General features: G+C 38.2%; 1 protein-coding gene across 4 annotated transcripts in view; it reads right to left on the bottom strand.

Moving 5' to 3' along the window:
• Positions 1–13,174, bottom strand: part of DOCK11 (dedicator of cytokinesis 11) — a 189,154-nt gene that overhangs the window by 54,898 nt on the left and 121,082 nt on the right. For all 4 annotated transcript variants that reach the window (XM_032258339.1, XM_032258341.1, XM_032258342.1 and 1 more), the window contains 4 exons: positions 11,104–11,282; positions 5,150–5,266; positions 2,576–2,651; positions 1,882–1,991 (listed from right to left, as the gene is read on the bottom strand). In XM_032258339.1, coding sequence (XP_032114230.1) covers positions 1,882–1,991; positions 2,576–2,651; positions 5,150–5,266; positions 11,104–11,282 — 482 coding nt within the window. The remainder of the gene's footprint in view (positions 1–1,881; positions 1,992–2,575; positions 2,652–5,149; positions 5,267–11,103; positions 11,283–13,174) is intronic.

Below are 13,174 nucleotides of genomic sequence, written 5' to 3'. Positions count from 1 at the left end.
AATAACTAGTATTATCACTAGAAATTACCTTGGGGCCTTCACAAAGATATATCCATGAATACTGTGTATGTTTCATTTTCATATCTCATGTGTTTTAGTGGAAAAATATTAAAACAATCATGGCTATTAAAGGAAAGATAGCTTTTACATGGAGTGAAAGCATAAGAAACACCTTCAACTTTTTCATTTGAATCTCTCCTTAGAGTTTATTAAAATCCAACCTCCAAATCATACATTAGAAAAATCTATCTTAAGGGTTAATAAGGGCCAGGTGTAGTAGTCCACACCTGTAAACCCAGCACTTTGGGAAGCTGAGGTGGGAGGATCACTTGAGGCCAGGAGTTTAAGACCAGTCTGGACAACACATCAACACCTATCTCCACACACACAAAAAAAATTCGCTGGGTGTGGTGGTATATGCCTGTAGTCCCAGCTACTCAAGAGGCTGAGGCAGAGAGATTGCTTGAGCCCAGGAGTTGAAGGCTCCAGTGAGCACTGATCATGTCACTGCACTCCAGCCTGGGTGACAGTGCAAGACCCTATCTCTAAAAAATATAAATAGATAAATAAAATGGGCTAATTATATTATGACAATTAGGAGGACCCAGTAGTACTTCAAATTTTGTTAAAAGTATTAGAAATTAAGCATGACAAGATCTGACTTATTTGGGGATTTTTATGAATAGAATAACAATAAAAATTTTTGGTTATTAAAAACTAATACTTTGAGTTGAGCTAAATTGGGGATGCACATTGACTAAGGTATGATTTACTAAGAAAGAACTTTCACTTGGAGCAAACAGACCTAGGTTCTGATTGCTTGCTTAGCTACTATGTAACTACTAGCAAGTTATTTAACCTCTCTGACCTTCATTTGCCTCAGCTATGACAGTATCTGTTGTCACAATTTCTAAATGGTGTGAAAGAGAAACATTTGTGGATAAATTACTGCTTACCCAAAGGCTTAGGGAACCAGTGGAAGTACAGTCCACTGGTTCTCAAGGGTAATGCCCAACTAGTAGCATCAACATCACCTGGGAACTTAGAAATACATATTAGCAGGCCCTATTCCAGACTTGTTGAATCTCACCCTGGGGTAAGGCCAGACATCTATTTTTTTAAGCCCTCCAGGTGATCCTAATGCACACTAAGAGCACCATGATATAGGAAAAAAAGTGCTAGTATTAGAAAATCTGGGTTTGAGTATGGCCCTGCCATAGCTGGTTGTTCTAAGTCATGATCCCAGTTTTCATTTGTAAATTGAGAGTTGGAATTTATGATTCTTAAGGACCCTTCTAATATAATTATATACAATTCTTTCATTTTACATAACAGCATGGCAAAACTTTACTGGTCTAAATTGAGGTCTCTCTGCCTTAAGGCAGTCGCACCTTAAATTTTCATGGTAGGCGTGAAACAACTTGATAGAAAAGTTGTGAGGATATATTCTGATTAAGTGATGGTGGGACCCTAAGATTGTCAGTTTTGGGACCTCTATTTTTTCCTCCCAAATTAATACCATTACTTTATTACAAAAGAATGAAAGACTGCATTAATCCTGCCAGGATATGCTTTGTTTTAAATAACAAGGCACATTAGATATTTTAAACTTGAACTTCCCCTCTCTAGAATAGCGTGCTAGGATTAAAGGAGATACTCAGAACATTTGAGGATGAATGCCTTATTCTCTATAAATAGTTTAAGACATTGGAGTAGCAGCTGCCAGGATAAGAAGATACAGCTAAAATATCTAAGAATTATGGGATGCTTTTTGCAGATCTAGGATGGACTACAGGAGAGTAGAGAACCCCATATTTATACTGTAAAAAAACTTGCAGCCTAACTTGTCACTAGGGTCATCCTATATATTTAAGTTCTTACATTTTCACCAGTGCTGCCTTGATCTGGAAATCCTGTTGCTCCTTCTGGGACAAGGGAGCCTCTTGAATCTTCTCTCTTAATTCCATGTCCATTTTGAAAAGACCCATAAGCTGGAAAAAAAAGTCAAGTCCTTGTTGGTGAGAGGAGGAACTGTTAGAAATATTTCAAAAGTAAGTACTGGACTAATTTAAGTAGAGATGTTAATATAGCAAATAGATCGTGGACATCTAAAGTGTGAAGTTTATTATATCAAAACACCATAAGAAACCAAGTAAAAGTGAAGCAACTTTTCACCTTTCAAAATACTTTAGCATGTATAAAACAACAAGAAATTCCTTGGAAATCGTAAAATAAAGCTACACAAGTTAAGAGACAATTTTATAGATAAGGAAACTTGAGTCCAGAGAAGGGAAATATCTGGCTTAAAATTGGTGACAGATGAGAAGAATGGAAACCAATATTTTTCTCATTATCCTCTATTTTTTCAGTATGCCAAGCTATGTTCTAAATAAGCTTAGACAAGGAAACTTAAGCAAATAAATTTAGTTGCAAATGTGAGTCAGATTTTAATGAAACTTTAGTAGAGATCAAGCTATGTATGGTCTTTATTATGAAATATATCAAAAATACTGAGAAGTAGAGGGTACATTTCTAAACACCCATGCAATATATCATGTGCAAAGGGCTTAATTACCAGTGTCTTTGTCAGTGCTCAGACTCCCTCTATTGGCAGGTGAAGTAAAGCCACATGGAAACTCATCTCTGGATGCCTGTAACAGAATATGATACCTAGGTCATTTAAACAAATTTGTATATAGGATAAGAAACCTGAATTAACAGAATAAAATGTTACAGTGATTTTAAACAAAGCTCACTGTGAAAGTCTAAATCAGATACCAGTAATTAGTATTTAGGTGACTCTCTTAGAAAAAAAAAAAAGGCTATTAGCATACTGTTGCAACCATGACCTCTAGCTAAGTGACATAATTCTAGATGGCTGCAATTGGTACAGTCTTTTTTGTTTTTGTCTTTTGAGACAGGGTCTTGCTGTGTAGCCCAGGCTGGAGTGCAGTGGCATGATCATAGCTCACTGCAGCCTCAACCTCTTAGGCTCAAGTAACCCTCTCACCTCAGCCTCCAGAGTATGTAGGACTGCAGGTATGTCCCACCACATCCAGCTAATTTTTGCATTTTTTTAAGAGATGAGATTTTGCCATGTTGTCTAGGCTGGACTCAAATTCCTGGGCTAAGTGATTCTCCTGCCTCAGCCTCCCAAAGTGCTGGGATTACAGGTGTGCACCACAGCACCTGGCCTGGTAAAGTCTTAACATGGTTCAGTTCTCCTTAGAACCAGGGCAATGCTAGAAGAAGGTGTGTGACCAGAACCCCTAGGTAAACTTGAGCTGCAAAGAGAACAGAGAAGTGAAATATTTCTAAATAATGCTGTCAAATATGCGTGGAGGGAGCATAAGCATGAAATACTGTATTTGTAAAGTGAGCCCAGCCCAACACTCAGGTAGGTGCAGTACCCAAATTCAGCCAGTTGACATGACTGGGAGCCACAGGCAGGCAAGCCATTAGAAAATTTAAAAGCAGCATCCTCAGGAAGGCAGGGCAGGCATGACAAATTGGCTAGAGCATTTCATAGGGGGAATTTGCAGAGGAAGCTGTAAATGACACAGTTTAACCTGCCACCCAACAATATGACGTGGTCAGCCAAAGTGCAAAGGTGATCTTAGGTCATACAGAACATGGAAGGGGGCAGAAGTTAATAGTTCCACAGGGAAGACTATAAAGTGTATAATTTGGACATTGTATTTTAATAGGGTTACTGGTAAACTGGAGCATATTCGGAAAAGGGGTGACCAAGAAAGCAAAGATTTTTTGGGGCCGGGCACGGTGGCTCATGCAGGTAGGTCACTTGAGGTCAGGAGTTCAAGACTGGCCTGGCCAACATGGTGAAATACTGTCTCTACTAAAAAAACAAAAAACAAAAAAAATAGGGGGAGGTGGTGGTGCATGCCTGTAGTCCCAGCTATTCGCGAGACTGAGGCAGGAGAATGGCTTGAACTCAGGAGGTGGAGATTGCAGTGAGCTAACGCCACTGCACTCCAGCCTGGGTGACAGAGAGAGACTGTCTTAAAAAAAAAAAGTAACAAAGAATTTTGAGTGACAGATTAAATAGAGATATTTATATTTGGCTTGGAGAAAAATTTAGAAGGCACATGTAGAAAGCGTACATTTGGAGGTAGAAACAGATGTGTTCTATGTGTCTTTAGAGACAAAACTAAGACCAGTAGATAGAAAACCTTTTAGGTCTAATGTGAGAAGGAATGTTCAAATTATTATAATGGCAAAAGATTGTTTTGCCAAATAGGAAACTGATCACCTCCAAAGTTCCTTCCAACTCTTAAAATTCTATGGGAAGCAAAAGCAGCACAGACCAATTGTGATAAACCAAAAGAGTCTCACCAAGAAGTGCTGAAGGAGACAACCAAGGGAAAGGAGAGGCAAAAGAATACGATTTAGTCCCCAGTGCCTAATATCTTGGAAGTAGAGAATATTTTGTTTAGTTTAAGTTGAATAAATGTATGAAGCCATATAACAACAGAAAATGTTAAGAACAAAACACAGGGTTCAAAGGATTTGTGGTGTTCTCTTGGACTTTTTATCCAAAGTGCAATCCTTGGACCAGAAGCAGCCAAATGCTTGTTAGAAATGCATGCTATCAAGTCCCACCCCAGGTCTACTGAATTAAAATCTGTTTTAACAAATTCCCCAGGTGATTCATATGCACATTAAAGTTTGAAAAACACTGTGTTAGGAAAAACAATGTACATGTAAAAATGGAGTAAAAAGTGAACTCTTGGTTGGGCACAGTGGCTTATGCCTGTATTTCCAGCACTTTGGGAAGCCGAGGCAGGAGAATTCCTTGAGCTCAGGAGTTTGAGACCAGACTGGGATGCATAGTGAGACCTTGTATCTACTAAAAATGAAAAACATTAGCTGGGCATGGTAGTGTATGCCTGTAGTCCCAGCTACTTGGGAGGCCGAGGCAGGAGGATCACTTGAGCTCAGGAGTTTGAGACTGCAGTGAACTATGATTGTGCCACTACACTCCAGCCTGGGTGATAGAGTGAGGCTCTGCCAAAAAAAAAAAAAAAAGAACTCTTAAGGTTGTCCTCCATATCATATAGCATATGACCCCAATTCCAAATGCATTCAATAAAACAGGATAAAACTCAAACAGGAACACATTACTACTTACAGAATTAGGCATGGCTGCACAAGAATACAAGGTATCTCGACCTGCTAATCGCTGAATATTCTCCAAAAGCAGTCCAACAAAGGGGAGGTACAATTGTGCTATTTTGGCTTGTTGGTTCTGAAAAATAATTATCAAAAGCTTAATAGGTATATAACATGTATCTATTACAAATAAATGACGTTGGCTTCATATATAAATTTAGAGACTAAAAAGTAAGCTAACATCCATGACAGATTAGTGAAGCATGAGTCTATTTATACTCGTAGTCTGAAAACTAATTACCACAGAACTTTGTTGGCATTTGGATTTATCCATGATACAGAATCAAATTACATCCCTCAAACGTAACTATATAAAATAAAAAGGGTTTTGTAAAAAATAGAAGTTGGCCTATAAAGCAGATGATATTAGTTCTGTTTTTCAACTCCAGTGAGGGTTGAGCTTCCTGAGAGCAGGGACCGTATCTGTCTTGTTCACTGCTTCATCCTCAGTGCCTGGGCACATAGCAGATGGTCAACACACATTAGCTGAATGAATGAGTAAGTGGAAGAAGTAAAAAAATGTTACGTTACTATATTCATTCAAGAAACATTTTTTGCTTCCATTAAAGCTGCGATTATAATATGAACTTGGCTCCCTAAGTCAATTATAAGACTTGGGAGATTGATATATTTGTAAATACGTAAATAAAACTGGCCACCGGGACTCTTAAATAATGTGGTACCTCTCATACCAATTTATTTATTACTCTCCTCAGCTTATAGACATTCCTTGCCAGACATGTAAATACACTTAAATCAGAGAAAACAGTGGCTGTGGTGGCACAAGAGTTGCCCTCCATATTTCATGACTTTAGGAGGTTTTTCTGGAGAATTAGATAAGGCCTCTACAGCAAAATGATCAACTTGTAGAATAAAGAAGATGACTGGTCTCTTACTGTTGTTTTAGTCTGCATTTATTAATTTTTCATGTGTTAATTGGCCATTTGAACTTCATTTGTGAATTTCAAAAACCTTCTTAACAGACTTCCTTCCAACATAGTACCCCATTAGTAATAGTCTCTACCACCAGAAGATTCTGATTTACTGGGTCTGGGCTGCCCCAGATGCTGCTGATGTACATAAATATTTCAGAACCACTAACCTAGTCCAACTTCCTGCCAAGACAGGAATGAATGGCCTTTACATGTATCCTTGACAAATAGTTTTTAAAACTTCTTTAAAACTCCAGCCCTTTCATGGGTTCTATTAGAAAGGTTCTTTATCTGAAATATACTCCTCATAAGTTCTACCTCCTAGGTATAGCTCTGCCCTTCGGAGCTAGAAAAAATAAGTCTACTTCTACTTTTGCATGACAACCCTTTAAATATGTGAATACAGTTACCAGGAATCATCTTAACTCACTCATTTTTTTTTTCTTTTGAGACTGAGTCTTACTCTGTTGCCCAGGCTGGAGTACAGAGGCACAATCTTAGCTCACTGCAACCTCCACCTCCTGGGTTCAAGAGATTCTCCTGCCTCAGCCTCTAAAGTAGCTGGGATTCCAGGTGCATGCCACCATGCCTAGCTAATTTTTGTATTTTTAGTAGAACCAGGGTTTCACTATGTTGGCCAGGCTGGTCTCGAACTCCTGACCTTAGGTGATCCTCCCTCCTTGGCCTCCTAAAGTGCTGGGATTACAAGCGTCAGCCACCATGCCCAGCCTTAATTAATTCTTAACAAGGCTAAATAACTCTCATTACTTTCCTTTATTCCATGGCCTTGGGGTCAACAATTTTCACTTAGTGATTAGCCCTTTTTTGATGGTTCTCTAATTTTTCAATGTCCCAGTTGAGATTTGAAAGGCAGTATAGCTAGTGTGAGATTTGAAAGGCAGTATAGCTAGCGGCTGACAGCACAGATTTGCAGTTAGAGACATGAACAAAACCCAGCTCTCCCATTACTAGCTCTTGATTCCAATCAACTCACTTACCTATAGTTTTATCTTTGGTAAAATGGGGGTGATAGTAATGATATCAATTCATGTGAGGTATTTAATATAGTGTTTGGCATATAGTGAGTCCTCAATAAATTTTAGCTGCCATTAATATTATGGCTTCTATATAGGAGTCCATTTTAGTTCTGATAGTGAGTGATCTCCAGGGGAAGAGAAATGACAACTCTCTCAGGCAAGTAAGAGCATAGGAAAACATGCAGTCATTGCCAAATATGTTACAAAATTTGCCTGCACAGCAGATAGACCATAATCTAAGAATCTATTAATAGAAGACTACTTAGATAAATAAAGTATATCCATATGATAGAATACTATGCAGCTACTTTTTAAAATGCAGTAGATTTAATCTTCAGACTGTATTATTAAGTGAAAAAAGAAAAATGCATAATGGTTTCCATTATATTTTATACATATATAATATGTCATATAGGCTTGTGCTTGCATAAAAATAGAAATATAAATAAATTTACAAGAGTAGTTGCTTCTGAAAAGATGAATTGGTGAGGGGAGGTAAGGAATGGGAGACAGGCATTTTGATTTTTGTTTTCCACCATGCATGTGTATTACTTTTTCAAAAAAGGAAAAAAGATTTGCCCACAGCCCAACTAGAAGTAGAATCTGCAATTCTCTTAGTTATCAACATTACTTGTAGTGGGTACAAGAACTATATAGGCCCCGGGGTAAATATTAGATATTGGACATTCTTGTTCTGAAAAGCAAAAAGTCTCATGGTAATAATAAGAAGATACATTGCTAGTTTATGAGTAATACATAACAGAGACCAGTGATCTCTCCAGAATTTCATAAAAGCAGGGGCTTAGGAGTGGCAATTGGATGGAAAGGGTGGGGATGATTAGGGAGTTGAGTGTCAAAGCAGGCTTTTCATAGGAAACATTCTTTTTTTCTTTTCTTTTTTTTTTTTGCTTATTACTTTGGGGTCCCTTTAGAAGACAGATGGAAATTATGGGGGCTTAAGGCTCCCTCCAGTCCCTCACCTTGGCATAATCATTAATAAGAAACACGCTCTACTTGGATGCATTTGATAAATGAACTCTTACCCAGATTGCCTGGAAACTGCACAAAACAGAGAAAGGACCTTTTATGTCCTCATCCAATACTCTAGAATTGAAACTTTGGTTAACCAAGACCATGAAGTAAACAAACTTCTTATGCAGAAAACTCTATCCTCATTTAATGTCTGTATGAAGCCTCTGAACAAAGAGGAAAGAGCTTCAGAAGTCATAGAAAGAGTAATAAGGTTTGGCATTGCAATCTTTCCCAGAGTTTAAAACCTCAAACACTCAAAGAGTGTCTAACTTATTTACAGGTAACAATAGCTGCATGTGTACATATACTACTCTAAGAATTTTAAAAGCAAGTAAAAAGTGTCCAAATTTGTGATGTAAAATATTTAATTCTGCCTCTAGGTGGTGAGAATCCCACTGGCAAAATCCAACTTTCTTCTACTTTCATCTGAAGAGGCGGTGGAAAAACATACATCTTTTGCTTCAGAGACGGGAAGTTCATTTTGTACTTTCCCAGTGATTCATTTAAAATCACGGCTAAAGACATTTTCCCCACTACTAGGCATAAGCAAGTAGTTAGCCAAAACTCAATGATAATGCTTTTTATTTATTTATTTATTTTTTGAGACAGAGTTCCGCTGTTGTTGCCCAGGGTGAAGTGCAATGGTGCAATATTGGCTCACCACAACCTCTGCCTCCTGGGATCAAGGAATTCTCCTGCCTCAGCCTCCCGAGTAGCTAGGATTACATGCATGCGCCACCACGCCTGGCTAATTTTGTATTTTGAGTAGAGACAGCATTTCTCCATGTTGGTCAGGGTACTCTTGAACTCCTGACCTCAGGTGATCCACCCGCCTTGGTCTCCCAAAGTGCTGGGATTACAGGTGTGAGCCACTGCGCCTGGCCCTGCAATAATGCTTTTTAAAAGGCTTGACCAAGCTTGATTAGACTGGAGGACTTTTAAGATTGGATATCTTAAAAGTTTTTTATTTGGATATATTATACCAGTTAACTTGTGTGAAGTCAATATCAACATTCACAAAAAATGAAAAATGGCAAATAACTGAGCCAACTGTACTAAGTGGAGATATGTTACAATGTATCAAAACCACAGCAAACTGCAATAAAAAATACATTACATCTTAAAGCTAAGGAGTTTAAATCTACTTTAGGATACAATCACATGAAGAAAAATAGCAAGATTTACAAATAAAGAATCACTGTAATTCAGGGAATGTGAGTAGACGTCACTGGTAGGCATTTTCTGTTTATAAAGGACAAATGGGAATGCTGTATAAAAAGAATAAAATACATCTGCAAGCCAGCTTTCCAAAATGACTACAACAACAAATGATATCATAATTTTATTTATATTGGAATATAAAAAGAAAAGGATAAATTATTTATTATGAAACAATATTATGTTTCCTAGGGAGATTTATGACACAGTGGAAGTAAATTAGAGTATTCTAAATCCGTACAGTTTGCAGCTTACTTTTTCAAGCCAACATAATTTAATGTCAGTAAGATTTCAATATATATGCTAAAAGTACAGTAAATAGGCCTGGCACAGTGGCCCATGCCTGTAAATCCCAGCACTTTGGGAGGCTGAGGCAGACGGATCATGAGGTCAGGAGATCAAGACCATCCTGGCCAACATGATGAAACCCCATCTCTACTAAAAATACAAAGATTAGCTGAGCATGGCAGTGTGTGCCTGTAGTCCCAGCTACTCGGGAGACTGAGGCAGGAGAACTGCTCAAACCCGGGAGGCAGAGGCTATAGTGAGCTGAGACTGCGCCACTGCACTCCAGCCTGGGTGACAGAGTGAGACTCTCTCTCCAAAAAAAAAGGTGCAGTAAATAGCAACTGTAGCTGTGATTATTACTCATAGAAAACAGTGTAATGTACATAAAATATACAGCCACACCCACAGCTATAATAGTAACACCATCCCATTTTTTTCAGTAAGAAGAAAAACTTATTACATATTTTATATATGATATATATTTAAAGTTATATTAAAGCATATATTTCACAGAATAATTTTTTTAAAAATTCATAATCAGTTTATATAATCATGAAGCAGTTATCTTGTTCTTTAAATATGATTTAAGAAAACAGTATATTTCTTTTAACAGTTAACTAAACAATATATGTATATTTTTGAGGCAAGAGTATCACTCTATCACCCAGGCTGAAGTGCCGCGGCATGATCTCGGCTCACTGGACACTCCGCCTTCTGGGTTCAAGTGATTCTCCTGCCTCAGCCTCCCGAGTAACTAAGACCACAGGTGTGTGCCACCATGCCTGGCTAATTTTCGTATGTTTAGTAAAGATGGGGTTTCACCATATTGGCCAGGCTGGTCTCAAATTCCTGGCTTCAAGCGATCCACCCACCGTAGCCTCCCAAAGTGCTGGGATTACATGCATGAGCCCCTTACTCCTGGTCCTAAACTGTATTTTTAAAAAACTAATGATTTGAGGCCAGGCACAGTGGCTCATGCTTGTAATTCTAGCACTTTGGGAGCCTGAGGCAGGTGTATTGCTTGAGGCCAGGAGTTCAAGACCAGCCTGGGCAACATGGTAAAACCCCATCTCTACTAAAAAAATACAAAAATTAGCTGGGTGTGGTAGTGCTCACCTGTAGTCACAGCTACTCGGGAGACTGAGGCAGAAGAATTGCTTGAACCAGGTTCAAGCTGTTGCAGTGAGCCAAGATCATGCCACTGCACTCCAGCCCAGGAGACAAAGTGAGGCTCTTGTCTCAAAAAAGAAAAAAACCCTTATGATTTGAAACAAAAATCTTATTTGCAAAAATTAATTTTCCTCAATGCTTATATAATACTCCTTACCATAAAAACTTCATCTTGTATAAAAAATCATAGTAGAAATTTACTGGTATGAGACTGATGACTGCATGGATGTCCTTACCTTGTGCTGGTATCTTGTGTCAAATGCGTGTTTTATCAAAAGATTCTTTATGACAGAGATAGCTGTATATCTGATCTCATAATTGTCCTGAAGAGCAATGGAAGTTTCCCTCAGAAGTAGACCAACCAAGAAGTGATGCTTGCAATACTCATCTGATAAACTGTATTCGAGATTTGAATCTGCAGTACAATGAAATTTATAGCCCATTTATGAAAAGATTCAAAAAATGACTATAATTAAAATACTATATTATTAAATAATATGTGATCATGCTAGCAAGAGCTATAATTTTTATTATTAATGATTCTGAGCAATTCTTTAAACATCTAGAATAAGCATGCAAAATTATAGAAGATAGCAGCACTCATATTTTGGGCTAGATGATAGCTTTAATGATCATTTCAGTCAGGAAGAAAGTCCCTAGATTTTTTTCCCCTATTTTTCCCCCTAGATTCTAAACTTACAGAAATCTTAGGATAGAACCTATAATAAAATAATTATATATTTTGCAATATTTTAACTTATTTCTTTATAGCTGAAGAGACTTTGTCACAACTATAAATTTGAGTAATTCTATACAATAATGCTTGATTTACTTATCTATTTATACTTATAAAGTGGGAAAAGACAAACTAAACAACTGAATATTCTAACAGTATTGACTGTTTTCATAAATAATACATATTGGGCTGAATATATACATGGGCCATATGAACAATAAGGAAAATAGCCTCACTTCATTCTAATCCATCATTACTCAAAAACAAATGTTTTATATAAGAAAATGATCACTTCAAACTATGTCTTTCCCTTCCTTTAAGATCCTCAGTCTAGTTTATTTATTTATTTATTTGAGATGGAGTCTCATTCTGTTGCCCCAGTTGGAGCATAGTGGCGCAATTTCAGCTCACTGCAACCTCTGCCTCCTGGGTTCAAGCGATTCTCCTGCCTCAGCCTCTGTAGTGGCTATGACTACAGGTGCACACCACCATGCCCAACTAATATATGTGTGTGTGTGTGTGTGTGTGTGTGTGTGTGTGTGTGTGTGTGTATGTGTGTGTGTGTGTGTCTGTTTGTCTGTCTGTTTGTATTTTTAGTAGAGACAGGGTTTCACCATGTTGGCCAGGCTGGTCCCAAACTCCTAACCTCAGGTGATCTGTCTGCCTTGGCCTCCCAAAGTGCTGTGATTGCAGGCATGAGCCACCATGCCTGGCCTAGATCCTTGGTCTATTTTAAATCCCAGATGTTAATATCATGGTTGGGACTTGCCTTATAACTACTTATAGGGGACTGTGATCAAGTTTAGTAATTTTTTTTTTTTTTAGATGGAGTCTTGCTCTGTGACTCAGGCTGGAGTGCAGAGGCGTGATCTTGGCTCACTGTAACCTCTGCCTCACGGGTTCAAGCAATTCTTCTGCCTCAGCCTCCCGAGTAGCTGGGATTACAGGCATGTGCCACCATGCCTGACTAATTTTTTCATATTTTTAGTAGAGACAGGATTTCACCATATTGGCCAGGCTGGTCTCAAAATCCTGACCCTGTGATCCACACACCTTGGCCTCCCAAAGTGCTGGGATTACAGGTTTGAGCCACCACTCCTGGCCAAGTTTAGCAATTTTGATAGATTTCTAATATCTTTATTTCCTCTCCCCTACCATTTAATTAGATAGGCCATAAAGCTGAAGGATATGTTTTCTATTTCTCTTTTGGCCTCTTCAGCACTTAATATAATGCTTTATATTCAGTTGGGATTTAAATGCTGCGAGGAGTCTGATTTAATCCTAAGTCCTGATGATCTGTCCACCCCTTCTTTTTCCTGACTTCCTCATAGTTACAAATAAATATTGGGTAAAGTATGTGAGCTATTCATGCTCAGAATCGAATAAGGGGGTAGTTGAATGGGAGTGCTATGGTTTAAAAATATTTTTTCTCCATTTTCACTGGCTATAACTCCATCACTAAAACCACCACTCAGCAGATACTTCTAAACAGACCAAGGCAGATTATTTTCTTCCTGCATCAGTCATGCTCTTTTGTGAATCCCCATCACCTTCTATGCACAAGGGCCAGC

The sequence above is a fragment of the Sapajus apella genome, unplaced genomic scaffold (assembly GCF_009761245.1).
Source record: "Sapajus apella isolate SASKATOON/1434 unplaced genomic scaffold, GSC_monkey_1.0 scaffold102, whole genome shotgun sequence".
NCBI lineage: Eukaryota > Metazoa > Chordata > Mammalia > Primates > Cebidae > Sapajus > Sapajus apella.
The sequence above is the reverse complement of the archived record's forward strand: the minus strand, read 5'-3'. Positions and strand labels throughout refer to the sequence as shown.